At 37.2% G+C, this 17,377-nt stretch overlaps 1 protein-coding gene across 2 annotated transcripts; it reads right to left on the reverse strand.

Moving 5' to 3' along the window:
* Positions 1–11,008: 11,008 nt before the first annotated feature.
* LOC112201414 (Holliday junction resolvase MOC1, chloroplastic) lies at positions 11,009–17,085 on the reverse strand. 2 transcript variants are annotated; one of them, XM_024342289.2, is made up of 6 exons: positions 16,678–17,081; positions 14,523–14,628; positions 14,172–14,224; positions 13,495–13,626; positions 12,709–12,781; positions 11,009–11,329 (listed from the first exon to the last, which is right to left on the reverse strand). In XM_024342289.2, exons 1-6 carry the CDS (start codon positions 17,038–17,040, stop codon positions 11,241–11,243), a joined length of 816 nt encoding a protein of 271 aa, XP_024198057.1. In that variant the 5' UTR covers positions 17,041–17,081; the 3' UTR covers positions 11,009–11,240. The 2 variants fall into 2 exon arrangements, with proteins under 2 accessions (XP_024198057.1, XP_024198058.1); XM_024342290.2 differs by lacking the exon at positions 12,709–12,781 and having other exon boundaries at positions 16,678–17,085.
* Between the last annotated feature and the right edge of the window lie 292 nt (positions 17,086–17,377).

The following is a 17,377-nucleotide window of genomic DNA, read 5'->3' on the forward strand; positions in this document are numbered from 1 at the left end:
TTGCCTCAAAATATTTTCTCTCACATATACTTAGAGTGATTATAAGCTTTTAAGCATTGCCTTGATCTGAGAGAAGAAATAGTGGATATACCTTGTGAGGATATGAATCATACTTGTCTGAAACATGCTGAGCTCCACCCCATCACCATTGTTACAACAAGGTCCTACTTATCTATATCTTGAAAATCATGTTGTGTGGAGTTGATTTCAGTTTAATTTGAATGGTTTGATTTTAATGTAATCTCTTGAACTAATTTTCTATGCAGGGATTACTAATTGTTTACCTAGTGTGATTGTATGTTTGGTTATGTTTTGTGGAGTTAAATGTTGTTGTTTTAATTTATCTCACGAATTGAGAAATTATAAGCATGAGTGACGTGAGTCATTTTAATTGAGTTTACTCATACGAGCTTAAAAAGTTACCGAGTTTGTTGTTTGCAATCCCGGTGCACTATTCCATGGTGTAGAGTTATTCCTGCAGGTGAGGACCACCAGGGCTGAGTACGAGGTGTAGTTGCAATAGTGTAGGTTCATAACCTATTTTTGTTAGGATTCTACTGTTTTTGGTGTGCTCCTAGCGTTTACATTTGTATATCAGTTCTCTTGAGTTTTGTAAGCACTTGTTGATTTGATATTCGACTTAAGTGATCAAGTTTTTATTGACTATTGTTATTGCTTAGATTAAATGGAAAAAGTTTCTATGCAATTTCAGAAAGTTGGTTAAGTTATCGCGTTTCAGATTTGAATTTCTTTATTCAAAATTCAAGGTGTGACACTTCTTCTCACCGAGACCAGCCACAACCAGTCCCATCACTCTCTCTCTCTCTCTCTCTCTCTCTCAGCAACACACCCGCACCACCATCTTCCTCTTTTCTCTCACACTACAACATCAAATCCTCAACAATTTCGCAAGAGATTTCAAGGTGCATCAAGATTGGAGCTTGGGTAAAAGTGAGAAGCCATAAATCAAGACTTGTCATAATTACTTCATAGCAATTTGTGACTTGTTCTTGTTACTTCCCACTCCTCTTCACCTTTACCTCTTTAATTGATGTATATTGTTGTTGATTTGTTGATGGGTTGTGAGTAGTCTATTTAGGAAGCTAGGGTTTGAGCCCTAGCATGGATTTAATGTAATAAATATGTTTTAATTCAATGGTTTTCACTTTCGTGTTTGGCATATGTTCTAGTCTATATTATTTGGCTTAGATACATGATTAGAAGTTTGATTAACTCTTGAATGTGTAGATGAGCATGTCTAGAAAAAATTAGGGGACCTAATCACTTCTCTAATTTATGGCTAGGACACTAGTTTAGAACATGGTTAGTTACAATATCAATTTTGATTGCCGTATTGGCTAGCTTGGGAACCTTGATTCTAGGACTCTTCGCCTTTTGATGCAACGAGAGACCCTAACAAGGCTCTAGATTATCCCAATTAAGTTTCTATGGCCCTTGATCCTGAGTAGGAATACCATTTAAGGAATCTAATAACTCGTGAGCCTTGCAAAGTCCTGCGTACGGTTCTTGATGCCATTGTGAATTGAATGACCATTGTCGGAATATATTTGTGCGTTAAATTTAGCTAGGAGGATACCCTAGTGACCTAATTTCCATATCTTGATTAGTTTCTATTATCTTACTTTTCAATTGTCAATTTATTTTTCAAAATCAAAATCAACTTTCACAAACCACTTTCATTTTCCATACCACTTGGTTGTGAGTTTCCGCATTTACTTGTGGTATTCTCTCAACCCATTTTAGGCTTGGTTGTTCCGAGCCGGGCATGTAAATAGCTTGGTGCAATTTTTTAGGTTTTATTTGTTATATTGTTAGTGACTTAGTAATCGACATAACCAAGGATTGAAGTTAGCTTTTCAATCCCCGTGGTACGATAATTTCGGGTTCAAATATTTTCCATTCTTTGATGACTGTCCTCTTATTGCCCGTAAGTTGCATTTAAGCACCAAATCACAAATCCAGACCTATAAGATGAAAGCACAATACTGTGTGATCATATTTGAGTGATGGAATTATTAATGTGAATTATGTTAAATCATGTGATAATCTTGCAGATCCTTTAACTAAGGGCTTGACAAGAGAAAATGTCTGGAGTACATCGAAGGGGATGGGGTTGAAGCCCATATCTGTCATGCCCCGGAAATTCGTTATTATTTTTCGAGGATTTTCCGGAATCTAATTTTTGGTTATTGGACGGTTTTGTGGCTTATGGATGGAGCGGAAGTGTTTCGGATGAATAATTATTCGAAGAATTTGGTTTTAGGGGGGTTGCAAAGGTTGACTTTTTATTCGTTAGGTTTCTCTGAAAACTTCCTTCATGAAAGTCGTAGAGCGCGTCGATACGAGTTCATGGATATGCGGAACGAGAAAATCGGAGTTCGTATGAAGAAGTTATGGCCATTGGGAAAAGTTTCCATTTTGGTATATATGGGATTTTTCGGGAAATTATTTCAGAAAATACCAACTTTCCATTTTCGGAAAGTTTTCATTCTCCTCTCTTCCGACCTCAGTTTCGCCCAGCCAACTTCGGCGGCTTCATTCTCCGCCGTCCGGCTACCATAGGCTGTGATTTTTGTCCCTATTTCTTTGCCTGACTCCCATCTAGCACCTTGTGAAGTTTCACTGTGTGGGTAGACCTGTGCACGACGCTACAAGGCCAAGAAATTGCATAGTGGAGCTGCAAATCGCCCAGATCGGAGATCACGTTTTCGGCCACCATAGCCGGTGATCCTTGAGGGCGTTTGAAGCCCAGAGGACGTAGATACTCTCCAAAAAACGGCTTGCAACAATTTGACCTGTGGAGATCGAATTTTGAAGTTTTTGAACTAGGGTTCATCGGATCCGTGAACTTCCAAGGTAAAATTCGATCTTTTGGCTTATAATCTGACTTTGGTGTAGTTATGAAAAGTGAAATTGGAGTCGAAATAAAGAACTTTCATGTTGTGAGTTTTGTCAAATTTTGACTTTAGATGGGCGGCGCCGCCGCCATTGTGGTGGTGTTTTCCGACGGCTTCCGGCCACCCCAGGGACATTTTCTGTTCCTGATTTCGATCTACTCGTCGATACGAGCATTTCGATATATAGTTTGTAATTTTTGGAAATCGTATGAGCAAGTTATGAATTAGGGTTTTCGGTTCGATCGATGTTCGGTCCGTGAGGATTTGGTCGTCCGATCGACTTGTAGTTTTGATTTATTGATCGTAAGACTGTCCCGATGACATTGTGTGGTCATGGGTGAAGATCCGATCGCTGGATCTTAGTATAAGTGTGTTTTATGAATTGTGCGCTAAGTGAAATATCGTATTTGATTAGGTGATTGACGGATTGGTATTGGACGGACGGTTGTGATTGTGATTTTGTGCTCGTCTTGGTTTGTGTGAAGACGCAGCATGATTTGGAGGTGAGTAAATCTCACGGTGTTTTGGTCGACAAATTAGTTATGTTTAATTTAGTAGATTTAATTGTCAAAATCATATTTATCAAAATAAATTATTTGTTTTAAAATATATGAACTTGATCAACAACGGTTCATGGGTAAGTTAAAACATAGTTTTGACATAAAATTATTTTGAGTAGTTTATTTGTAAAACTATAGTTGGTATTAGTGGTCATTCCTGCGTGAACGACTACGTATATATATATATATATATTTACATGGAATATATATATTGATTGGCGTGTTATCGAGTGATGAGATGATTGGAATGGATTGATTATTATTCAAGCTTTTATTTCCGCACGTAAGATGTTGAATAATGAATTGTTGAACATGTGGTGAGAAAGCTATCATGTATGTTGCGAATTTTGGATTTAGGGTCGACGTAGTGACCTGTATGAGGGAATTAGACGCTCTAATCTTAGGCGGATGATGGGCTACGATTAGTTAAGGGAATCGGATGGGCTACGATTAGTTGAGGGAATCGGATGATGTAATCTTAGGCGGATGATGAGCTACGATTAGTTGAGGAAATCGGATGCTCTAACCTTAGGCGGATGATGGGCTACGATTCGTTGAGGGAATCAGATGCTCTAATCTTAGGCGGATGGTGGGCTACAATTGGTTGAGTGTATCGGATGCCATAACCCCGAGCGGGTGACGGGCTACGATTGAGGCGAGTGTATAGGATGCCATAACCCTAGGCGGTGACTGGCTACGATTGAGGTAACGATGTCGAGTTTTGAAACGAGTTATTTTGTGAGATGGTGTATTTGGAGTTGAAGGGTGAAGTCTTGGTTTTAGCATGATTTGTTGATTTCTTTAATTAATTTCCTTTTTCATTTCTATTGTTTGGTTTCTTTTTCTCTTCTATGATTGATTTTTAAGTAATCTCCTGAACTAAATTTCTACGCAGGGATTACTGCATTTTGTATTGTTTGTTTTAATGTAATTTCCTGAACTAAACTTTACCCAGGAATTGCTATGATTTGAATTGTGTGATTTTAAGTGATCTCCTGAACTAATTCTCTATGCAGGGATTACTAATTGTTTACCTAGTGTGATTGTATGTTTGGTTGTGCTTTGTGGAGTTAAATATTGTTGCTTTAATTTATCTCACTAGTTGAGGAATTATAAGCATGTGTGACGTGAGTCACTTTATTTGAGTTTACTCATACGGGCTTAAAAAGCTTACTGGGTTTGTTGTTTGCAATCCCGGTGCACTATTCTATGGTGTAGGGTTTATTGTGCAGGTTAGAATATCGAGTGATCGTCGTCAAAGCTGAGGTGTACGTTCGGTAGCGTGGGTGTAGAAGAGTGCTTCTAATTGTAGTCTTCCGCTGTGTAGTGAGTTGGTGAGTGTGATTACTCATTAAAGTGTTGTTCAGTTTAATTTGTAAACTCTTGTAATGTAGTATGCGACTCTAAAGAATGAGTCGGTATTGACGTTGTGAGCTTAGTTGTTTAGTTGCTTAATTCAAATGAAAAATTTTCTATGTGTTTTTCTTGTGTTTGTTCTCGCGTTTCGGATTTGAATTTATTTATTCAAAATTCGGGGCGTGACATTATCGTCATCAGCGATATATGAGGACATCCAACCCGATGATTAGAGATCCTAAAAACTGGGTTCAATGGGAAAAATGAATCATAAGGTGGCCGTAAGAAAAATGCACTCTATTTTCTTACTCATCTCTATGATGTAAGTGCATTAATCTTGTCACGTATATGAAGGTTGAGTTCACTCAAAACTCTTAATAAAATTTGTAGCTCATATGAGTGGGATGTCATAGTTACAAGAGCATCCTTGACGGATTTTATCTATATGAGTGTGAGAGTGGGGCCGCTCTCTATGAGAATCAGGTTTATTCTTGAAATGCACTCATGAAAACTGGGATAAGCACAAGGCCGTTACGCGCTGGCTAATAAAGCACATATTAACACCTGAATTATTATGTGTGAGTAGTAGTTCTTATTTTCCCTCACGCAATTGTAGTTCAAGTTTGAGACCACTATTAACTTTGGAGTAAGGATTACTATTTCACTAAGTGAAGGTTCAATGCAGAGCACACCTTAATAACTCATAATGTTTCGTCTTTGGCTGGTAACTTTGGTTTATCTTTGTTTTCAAAATATTAAAATGAGTGGGGGAATGTAGTAACATTTCAATATTTTATTTATTATTGAAATTAAATTTGGGTGATATTTGTGTTTAAATTCAGAATTTATTTTGAATTTTATTTGTAACTCATGGTGATTTATTTTGAATTTTAATTCTTGTAACCTATGGCATTTGGTTACTACCCTATTAATTGTAGGGAGTGTCCTAAGAGCCTATAAATAGCACCATTTGTTGCATGCTCAAACATATCCTTACTTTTACGTAATACTATTATGGAACACTACTATTCACCCATCAACTTTCTTTCCAAAATCCCCTAAAGTGTCTTGTGTGTTTTTTGGCCAAAGAAGGTGTTCTTTTGGTGGAGTTTTGGGTTCCTCCAATTTGTGCATATTGGTGTGAGCTGTACAACTTGTTGGGCTGTTGTATCCTAGATGGGACAAGTCAAGAGATTTTTGGTGCACCAACATTGTTCCACAGAGGGCTTGAATCTTCTTAAAGAGAGCGAGATACCCGCGCCTCAGCCTTTTGTCAACTAGTTTCTCAAGAGAAATTATAATTTTTATTGTAATTTCACCATCAACTAGCTAAAACCAAGTAAAACTAGATAGCTTGGGAATTTGGGGACAAAGAAAGTTTTTAAGCTAATGATGGAGATCACATTCACTATTAGATCTTCTTTGGGGTATAGAGCTCATTTCTTACCCTAAAGACACACCTACTAAGTACGAGAACGTGTCCAATGAATAAGAGATGGAGGAGAGAAGAGTAAGGAAAACCTAAACTACTAGAGGATCAAAGAAAAAAGAAGTCTCCTTGAATGAATGGCGTGTTTCTTGAAAGGAAATGAATGAAGCAATCTTCAACCAAAAGGGTTTGAGGATGGTTGTTGTTTGGGTCCGAGGAAGGAAAGATTGGAAAGTGTTGGAGAGAATATCCTTGTTTTGAACCTTAATCTCAACAAAGTTTTGTGAATGTTGTTAGATTTTCGAGATTTTTTTTCCAATTGCAGACCAAACTTTGAAAAATCACCCAAAATTCATTTCACGATGGAAATAATTGAAAATTTCCATATCCATTGTTAAGTAATTAATAACCAAACATAAACATATAAAAAATTCATGAATTTTGAAGATCAATAGTAAATCACATATAAAACAAAAATTTGAACTATTTATCGGAAACCATAATTAACACTCAAATCCGACACTCACGTCGGAAATAAAATAACATTCAACTAAATCATAATTCATAAGTCATAATAATCAACTAATATTCAATTTCCGTCGAACATGAATCATAAATCATAAATTCAAATTCTATACGAACTCCAAAACCTTGAATCAATAATTTGTTGGGGATCCGAAGTCACATCGGAATCAACTCAAACTTCACGGGTTTACCCAAGTTAATTATTCTAACGTCCTAATGAAAAATCACAACAATCTAATGGTCGGATTTCCATAAATCGATACACGAAAATCCGAATTCTGGAAATTTTCGATCGTTTCCCAACATTCACCAAAATCAACATAAATTATATGGACACGCTCATAATATCAAGCTAAAACCTAACCAACAAAACTGGAAGAGCAAAAGCGACAGCACGCGCTCCCACGCACCCTCATCAATGGAGGCACGTGGGCCCCACGCACCACCAGAAATTAGGTTGCATGGCTTATACCAAAACTAACATCGCAATTCCAGGGTCAACTTTCATACCTGTGGTAAAAATCAATTCGGCACAGTTTGACCGAAAAAGCTCTTGAAACCTTCAAAAGTCTGAAACTTTCGATCGATGGTTCTCCCTCTACAGATTGAAGAGACAATCATTTCCCGACTGATAGCGAGGCCAACAACGGCCAGACGGCGAAGAACCTGCCTGGTTCCTGTTTCAGGTCTGGTCGGCCCAATCAGCTGTCTCTCTCTCACTTGTGTATACGGCCCATGTTGAGACTAAATTCTACAATATTTTTAGTACATTTCTCTCTACATTTTGCTTAGCTATTTACTTAACAATGTCATTTCTAACTTGTTTTATGTTTTTAAATAGTTTTGAATCTAGAAATGGAAGGAAAGGAGTTATTTGGCAAAAATGAGAAGAAATGGAGAAATAAATTTTTCCCAGTTCTACCAGGAGAAGGAATCCCAGTTGAAGTAGGAATCCTAATGCAACTAGGAGTGAGCTCGGAAAAATGATGTTCGGAAATGAAGAAATGACAGAGTCCCAGTTGGACTAGGAAACCTAAAGACGCTAGGAGTCTTGATGCTGCTAGGAGATGCTGTGTCTTGAAGATGACTCTAGATAGTTCATGATTGTTCTAGAATAATGAAGAATTTCAGCAATGTTGAAGAATAATTTCAAATTGGCCCATTTTGGGAGAGTTTGGCCCGAAGTTTGAAGCATGTGACTTACACATGACTCTCTAGATCCTTCTATCACGTCTTGGAGCAGTCATTGGCCCATTCTACTTGCTTATGCCGTGAAAAATACAAGAGATATTCAAGGAATTTTGGCAATATATTTTTGGGATATTTTTGGATTTTCTTTGGAATTTTTGAAGAGAAAATAGAGGAATAAGTATTGATTTATGACTCTACATACAAGGAGGCCGAAAATAAGTCTACATAAATGGAAGAATTCGGCAAAATAGAGATTACTTGCTCTCCAATTCATCTGCTATTTTTCTATTGGTTGAAGTGATGCAATTTAAGAGAAATTCAAGGGAACCCTCGCCCTTGCCGTTCATTATAAAAAGGAGGTTTGTGAAGCTCTTCTACACACCACAAAATTCAGAATCAAAAGCCACAAACACTTACCTTTCTCTTCCAAGTTTCTGCAACAATTCAAGAAGTTCCAAGTCAAGGCCGTGAGCATCCATTCATCCATTTAAGCATCCTTGCCGTAGCTCTCATCCATTCCACCACCTTTTGAAGCTTCTTGCGTCCTTCAAGATCAAAAAGTGTAACGATGGAACCCTATTTTCTGTTTTCGGTTTTGAACTATGTCAAACTATTTCGGGTTTTAATTAAATTGCGATTTGGTTCTATGTTCTTGGATTGTGTTTTTGCGATTTCTATGGTGGATGAAAGATTGATTTTAGATATGTAGTTTTCGAATACTGTGAAGCATGTTTTAGGTTTTCAAATTAAAAATTGCGATTTCATTGTGTTCTTGCATAATTGTTAATTTCGAGCTTCAATCCCAATGGTTATGTGTTAATTGATCTTTTGATGTATACTTAGGTTGATGAACATGTAATTGAATCCATATTAAGGTGCTAGCGTTCTAGGCTTTAATAATTTCGGTGGAAAACCTAAAATTACTTCGGTAAATTAACAATGAGTCTTGCATGCTTGATTAGCGTTCTAACTTGTGTTCTTGACTTGAATTTATCAAACTTCCATGATTCTTAATGCGTTGAAAGTGTTTTTATTAGTGCTTAGCTACCACTAGTGATTGCATGATTAATAGGGTTAACTATGGTGCGTTCATCTAGTTGATTTAATTAAGGGAAGTAAGAAGAACTTTGTTTGCGTTCATCTTTGTTCTTGATTGATTCTATGCTTCGATATATTTTGATTCGTGATTTGATGTTTGACACCTTGCCAACGTGTTAATAGTAGTTAACTCTATCTAAATTCGTTCCATTCATTTAATTCTACTTGATTCTATGTTTTGATGTGTCACATACGTATATATTTACTTAGTTGTTAAATTAATTAAATCCTAAATCCCATTTACTTGTATTTTCGTAAATTATGTATATATATTCTTTAATTTGATTTGCTAACCGTTTTATTTTTCAGGAATTAATTAGACTCTAATCTCCGGTTGAGAACGATCCCTACTTATTCTTACTACATTGATAGAGTTTTAAATTGATACACTAATTTGTGTAGGTCAGCTCAAGAAAAAGAGGGGTCCCCCCCCTCCCCACTCTAAAGTCTAAACTGTAGGGTACCTTCTATTTATATAAATGACGAGAAAAGTCAATTTTGTCTTCGAAAACTTCGACGAAATACTTAAACTTCTATAGACCTTATTTATCCATACGAACTCCGATTTTAGCATGCCACATGTTCAAAGACTCGATTTAATGTCTTCTACAACTTTCACGAATGAATGAAGTTTCCTCAAAAAAATGAATCAAAGAAAAAGTCAACTTATTATACCATCTCCCTCAAAATAAGAAATATTCATAAGATAAGAAGAAGAAAACTGAAACCCTCATGTCCGGCGGCGTGCCCCTACGCCGTCGTCGGACGGGAAAGTGTTGACTCTGCATGAGTTGGAAGAGTGTCCGGATCCCTCCATCTGTGTTTTGTCTGGGGAGATTCCGGTGGATGTTAGTGAGATGAGGGTGGGGACGATCGCAACTGTTGGCTGGCCCGGGCTCTCTCGTCGGTGGCCTCATCGACATCACGGATCAGAGTTTCGGAGGCGGTGAGGCGTCTGGCGCGACGTGGCCGGGAGGCAATCGGAGCAACTCGATCTGGGTGGGATCTTCAGATCCTGATCCGGGTGGGCGACGAAGATGGTTTCTCCATGGGTCGATGATGATCGCGTTTCTGCAAGGCTTGGCTCCGATCTGGATTGACAGGGGCCCTAGACGCGTCGGAGATGCCGGACCGTCACCGGCGTTCTGGCGAAGGCAGCCGGGCGACACTGGGCAGGTCCTGATTGGGGTCACTGCGGTGGAGATGGGCCAGGCCCGGCTGGCAGGTGGTGGGCCTCCCTCTCCTCAGATTGTTGCTTGGGTTTGGGCTTCCTTGGGCCCGGCCTGGGCTAACTATGATATTTTTCTTTGTCAGTTTATTTCTACTTGTTTACTGTTTATAATAAGTCACTGCCATAGGTTGGTAGGACGAGATGGGCTTCGTGCCGGTTTATGCACCTGGTGTGCCTTGTCTGCTCTAGGTAAGCGGCGAGTTCCTTGCTTGGTCAAATGGTCGCTGCCTCCTAGTGGTAGGGTGAAACTAAGTGTCACTGGATGTATTTTCCAGTGGCAACATGGTGGGAAAGCTGTGAGAATGGATATTATGCTATGCTATATTCGAGTTGCAGATCGAGTTATCTTTCCGTTGTGTCACCGCTGGGAAGCAAATAGAACCGTCTGGAGCGCATTCTTTGCTAGTTGGTGTGTATTTGAATACAATCGTTTAGTAGATATTCATGATATTATTTCAGGATGTACTCTAGGTGCCTATTGTAATAAGGGGTTTAGGCTTAATGTCCCCCCCTTGTATTAGACGGTTTCATTAATCAAGGCTTGAGGGCAGCCGCACCAGCCCTTTATTTGAAAAAGTCAACTTTGGAGCTTTCCCTAAATGTTCGAAATGAAAGTAAAAGTAAATATTTCGATTGGTTACTCTCCAAATGACCAGTAAACCGGTAAAACTATGTACGGGACGTAACAACATAAAGAAACTAAAGCAAATTAAGGGTTTCAGCATGAGATTAGAAAATTACAATGGTATTCGTTCTCAGGTAAGAACTCTCAACCCTACACATATATTAACTACTTTTCCATGAAGAAAATAAAAGAATTGTATACGACTTACAATGGCAACCCCACCTTCTAGGACAACAATTCTAATACCTGATTATACAAGTCCTGAATCTGAGATAAATTAGAATATGCCAATGCAATCTACCAAATTCTAAGGCATCAGCACCTCCGGGTTGCATGATTCTGACTTCAACTTTAGCCCTTTTCCATACGCAGCAATGAGTAGAGCTTCAGCCCTCCCTAAAATATCAGGAAAATCTTACTAGAAAACTTAAAAATTAAAAAATTAAAATAAAATAATAATATAATAATAAATAAAAAAAGTCTAAAAGATTGAAAGCACTTTTCAATGGGATACAGGCTAAAAATATCATCCTGCAAATCCTCAGGAGTGCTTTAAAATAACAAGATTTGAGGAAAATAAACTGGGGGTGAGAATATTTGACAAATCCATTGTCTCTTATATTTAGAAGCACCTTGTGATTCGTAGAAAATAAAATAACAACCACTACCACAAAATGTTACACACTCTTGTGACTGAAATTTAAACAAAATAAACACAATATTAAATATAAGAAATACACATATGCTTAGAAGGTTATGATGATCTTACAAAACAATGACGGAACTCATCAATAAAATTTAACAGCGTCTGGTAAAAACAAAGTATAGCTGAAATTCCTTTCCCCATGATATAATACCTTTCTTAGAAGGAAAACAAAAGAAAAAAAAAACAATCATGTGATAGAAGACCTTTGTGAAAATTAAATGACTGGTACACAACTTCCCATGAAAGTTAAAATGAAGATAATTTTTTTTGCACATGGTGCAGGTTAAGAATTATCGACTGATTTCTGTGCAACACAAGGTTCATCAGGATATGTACACATTAAGGAAGTATTACTTGTTGAAGTATTGTTTTCTAGCCATTCTGGGCTAAACAAAGCATATTGATCTTCAACAGGATTTTCAAGACCATCATGAAAATGTGTGGAACAGTATATTAGGAAAAGATGTAAACATGAATGTAGTAAATAGCGCACCAAATCTGGTATGTGAAAAATAAACCAAACTCATAGAGCCTTGGCATTGCTCTGGAATTGGGTAAGAAAACATATATAGGTTTTGTGCTCTAAGCCTCAAACAGTCCTATATTTCTTTTGAGACTGATATTTCAACTCCAAAATAATAACGATCCAAAGGTATGATGAAGTTCCATTCTATAGTATATCGATGTGTACTTTTAGAGGGATAACAAGAAAGATATTATAACAAAAAGAAAAAAGAGAGAAAAGGAGAAAACTAGAAGCAATATATTCAGAAAATATGTAAAGATGATGTAGTAAATGGTACACCAAATCTCAATATGACGAAAAGAAACCAAACTAAAAATTCTCAGAGCTTTGGCCTCTGGAATTGGGTAACAAAACATATATGAATTTTGTGCTCTAAGCCACAAACAGAATCCTATGTTTTTTTGGGACTGTGATAATTGAACTCGAAAATAATAATGATGCAAAGGTATGACCAAGTTCCATTTTATAGTGATATCAATTACTTACAGGGATAAATAGTAAAAATTAAATTAAATTAAAAAAACAAAATGTCAAAATCAATACCATGGTCCTTTTTTCTTCTCAACTCTGAACTCAAAGACGGAAATAATGCAGATGCAACCCTCCGGCTATCATCCTAAAAAGTCAAAATTCAGAATTTAAAAGTTATTCAGTAAGTTGTACTGGATGCAGCGAGAAATGTACTGGAACTTTTTTCATCGAGGGCCAAAGATAATTAACTTTATTATATCAACTGAAGCTAGATTCTAGAGATCATTGGTGCATCAATTTTGACTTTAGACTACGTGAATAACATAAATGCCAGTTTGGATGAAGCACATTTATGGATATGCAACCACATGATCATACATCCAGTCCAAAATACCAATATATCTGCAGCATGATATATGAAAAGACTTGTATGAACCTACATAAGAGTATGATTAAGTTTAGTCAAATTTAACAAGTCAGTCATGACCCAGTAGACATATTGTATACACCCTTTAGGGGAAAAAAAAAAAAACTACTTTATATGGGCACATACAAATGCTCATAACAATACAGGGTGACCACTGAAGCGGGATTCTAAATAGACCGATGATTTTCATTTCTGTTCTTCTAACTAATGTGTGATAGGTAACCTTCAAACAAAGCAAGTCTAAGGAAATATTTTAGAAATTTGAATATGAGCTATGGAGAGAATTCAAAACCTATACTGAAACTAATGATTTGACACTTGCTCTTCAACTCAATTTCTCAAATTTCTGGAGACTGACCATTGAAAAGGAAAGAAGATACAGTAGATAGCCTATTGAAAGTGCAAATAATTAGGAACTTAGGGCAACCAACCTTTGTTGACATGCTTCCAGTGAGTTCAAAATTCTTCTTCCACAGAAGAGATGGCACTGGAACAACGGAAAAACCCAAGCCGACTAAGATTCCAATCCATAGTCCATATCCAAAACCTCCGCTCCACCAACCCTTCACCGCAGGGCAAAAGAAAATAACAAAAAGAAAAACAGCAGCAACAACAACAATTAGCAACTTACATAACAATCTGAACAATTTATCTTATTTACTTCTTGTTTTCACTCTTCTTGCAATCACTGAACCAAACTTGGACAATCTTAAGAAATTCAATAGACCACATGCATTTATTATTGAAGACTACTAGCAGGACCAAGTACCAAATTTAGTTGTCATCAGATTGAGGAGGCTCAATGACCCGTACCAAAGCAAAACTATGATGAACCTCATGATGTTGCCAGTCTTAACTTTGTATGGGGAACAAAGGGGCACTGGGAGTATTATTGAAGATGATACTAATGCCAGTAAATTGCGCTGTTTATAAGTGACAAATGAAACAGCTACAACATAATCTATAATACATATGATAGAAATAGAAATATAACTTATAGCAACATGCAACAAACAGGAGAATAACAAAAAATTATATAAAGGAAGTTGTTACAATTGAAGACAAAATAGAAAGTCCAAAGGAATCTAGCACTATATCTCACACTAACCTGCTTTCCATCTTGTGGATACGGCGTTGATTGCTCTAAGTATGCCGTTGAACCTTAAACATGAAAGAGCAATTCAATATGAAAAAGAACTCAGGGTAAGAGTTGAGAAAACAGGAGATCATAAATTTAAGTTGAAGAGCAGACATTTTGTAAAGATTTAGTTCTGCTTTGCACAACTGGATTTCACTTATAATACTTAGGGCAATATAACAGAACTAGTAAACAAATCGGGTCAGTCAAAGAACTTACACCCTCAATCACAACAGAAAATGTAAAGAAAACCATTGCTCAAATCCACCCATCCCAAAAAAGAAAAATAGGAAAGAAAAAAAATTCACTAAAGATATGTACCAAGGGGAGCATCGAAACTGCTAAGCAACTGAACGATAGATTTTGCATCTAAACGTCTGCGAACACTTTTACCAACAAGTACTTTCAAGTGTGGGGAGTCATATACCTGATATATTGGAAAAGGAAACAAAAGTGCATAAGTTCACTAGAAAATTGGCTGTCTCACAGAAAATCAAAAGAAAAATTAATAAGTGAAACTACATGCCATATAACAAGAATATCAAATTCCTGAAGGAATCTGAAGCATTCACTTGAAACTGATTACAACTTTCTAAATCAACTGATAAAATACTGACCTATACTTCTTGGAAAGCACCTACAGAGGACATTCTTACCAAAAGAAAACAGCGGGCCAACAGTTACAGCTTACATGCAAACTTGTTCACCCGTCAGGTTCAAATCTAAGTATTACGCTTCCCAGATCTAAAAGAAGATACCGGGGACTAGTAAGGCATGCATACAATGACAGATTCAAAGTGAAAAGTTAAAATATCAAAGTTGTAACACCTTCTGAACTGTAAACAAAGATAATTAACCCAATGAATGGAAAAGTCAAGCTTAAGACATTTATTTATAAAGGTTTCATGTATTAACTTTTCTTTTTAAGAGCAATAAAAAATCTCCAGAACTTTTGAAAAGTGCAATCAGTGAGTGACGAATTTACAACCAAACAAGAAGACTTGAAACAAACAAAAACACCAAACACAGACTACTAGAAACAAAGTCTAACCAGTAGAGCTAGCAAATCCAGAAAACGGGTCGAAAGAGAACTCCCCCTGAGATCTATGGTAATCAACACCCACAAAGGTGACCAATGTTTAACTCGATCCCAAAGCTGTTACACCCTGCCCCTTTGTACTTTTCACAAAAAAAAAAAAAAAACAATAATAATAATATTATCTGAATAACTCAAAAAATGCCAAAAACAAATAACTCCGCAGGTTTTAGCATTCTGGCCTTTCATCAAAGCCTTGAACTGAATGCTTGAGAATAATATGGTAAAAAATAGAGAACTCTATAGCTAGTAACAACCAAAAACAATAAAATATATTAAAAATAAAATAAAAAGCCCAAATACAAACTAAAGCACTGCAACTCTACTCCAACGATAAGACATTGTGAAAGGGATAATATCTAAACTGAAAAGGTACAGATGCCCAAATGGAGGTTCAAAAACAGACTTATTGCACAAAGGATCTACAGTTCTTCATCCAATGCTTCCTCACAAATGCTCCTTTTCCTCTCCATCTGCACCACTCAGAGGATTGCCAACACAGCACATATAGCACGACACGCTCTTTTCTCCACCAAAGAGCTATTACCTTCAAACAAAAGATTGTGCCAGCTCACTTGGGTCTACACGGAAAACCTTCTCTACAAGGATGCAGCGTGACTCCTGAGCACCAGGAGATCTAAACAATCCACATCCCGTTTACAATTAATGCCACCGGGAAGAGAGACACCAAGAAGCCATCTCTTTTGAAGTATAATCCAAGCTATATGACACAAGTATGCCTCCTTTCATAAGCTATAATCCAAGACAACTGTAACTTGGGAGGTATTTTGGCATTCCATAGACATTGGCCGAAAAGAGAAAGAGAGAAGTTATCCACTACTGGTTGTGAAAGATTTGCAAGAGAAAGCTCCTAAAACTACCTACTTCCATTACATGGAAGTCCCTAAACCATAATAACTATTTTGGACTTCTCGCTTGTGCTGTCTACTTTATTCCATCCTCTCCATGGAAACTGACATAAAAGAACAGAAAATATGTGTCGAACATAAGAAAGGGCCTAAGTCGAAGCATGTTACAGCCTGTCATGCTCAAAACAATGGCACAAAATCTAAAGTTAAAAAGAAATTGAATTAAGGAAGGCAAGAAAGTGGCGTGCTTTAATTGCCCATTTCTGTCAATGTTATAGAGTATCCAACAGTATTGAAGTAGTTGGTATCAAGTCGATAAACGCTACTGATTACTATAGACACATACGTGAAACAGACATGCATACATGGTTAACCTAACGAGAGATAAGAGATTGCAAGCAAAATTTTATAGCAATAAGTTGTTGCCAATGGCAGCTGAGAGGAAACCAAGTAAAACCAATAATTGGACATAAAATCGAAAGATATGAAAATGTAGGAGTAGGCCTTTAACCTGGGCAGAAGAAGCAGAGTGATTGCCCTTCAAAAGCGCCAAGGCACCAGAAACATCTGGGTCGATCCCAAAGACCCAACTGGAATCCGAACTATTGGTTGGGATTGAATCTTGTTCACCGTCACTGATGTGAGGAAAGGGGCAAGAGAGAGATGCCAACCAGTTGTCTTTGAGCTGAGCGTCAGAGACCTTATCCCTAACCCTCCCGACACTGATTCTTGAACTCTTAATCGGCTTTGTTGGACATAATTCAACAGTACACAAGGGTCTGAGCTGAGAGCAAACTGAATTTAACAATGGGTAATTGGGTCTCAGATTCATGAGTTGGTTATGTGTTCTTATCAGTTGGAGATGGTGTTCCATCAAAATCGAGTGAGCTCTCTCTCGTTTTCTCGACCACCAGCGGCTTATTCAAATTTTATTTCAGAATAGGGTTTTTTACTTCAACAGTGTCTGAACTCTTTGAGGACTTTTAAAATGATATCTGAACTTTCAAAGTGATCAAGGTGATACCTTGACTCAAATTTTCTTATCAACGTCGTACCTACATCAAAATTCTGTCACACTGCCGTTAGTCCAAGCACGTGTGACTCATGTGAGGCACTAAATGATGACAAAAAGACTAATTTGCCCTAATTGTAGGGCTATATCCGACATTTTACGTATTTTTAATAAAAATGTACCTATTTACCTTTTATTT

The sequence above is a fragment of the Rosa chinensis genome, chromosome 5, assembly GCF_002994745.2.
Source record: "Rosa chinensis cultivar Old Blush chromosome 5, RchiOBHm-V2, whole genome shotgun sequence".
Taxonomy (NCBI): domain Eukaryota; kingdom Viridiplantae; phylum Streptophyta; class Magnoliopsida; order Rosales; family Rosaceae; genus Rosa; species Rosa chinensis.

Bases quoted from the DNA above. Each gene is read 5' to 3' on its own strand.
- LOC112201414 (XM_024342289.2), bottom strand. From the start codon at position 17,040: ATGGAACACCATCTCCAACTGATAAGAACACATAACCAACTCATGAAT. The intron at 14,225-14,522 runs GTACATATCTTT...TTCATGTTTAAG, and splicing joins CAGTTTCGATGCTCCCCTTG to GTTCAACGGCATACTTAGAG. The intron at 13,627-14,171 runs GTTAGTGTGAGA...CCTGCGGTGAAG, and splicing joins ATCCACAAGATGGAAAGCAG to GGTTGGTGGAGCGGAGGTTT.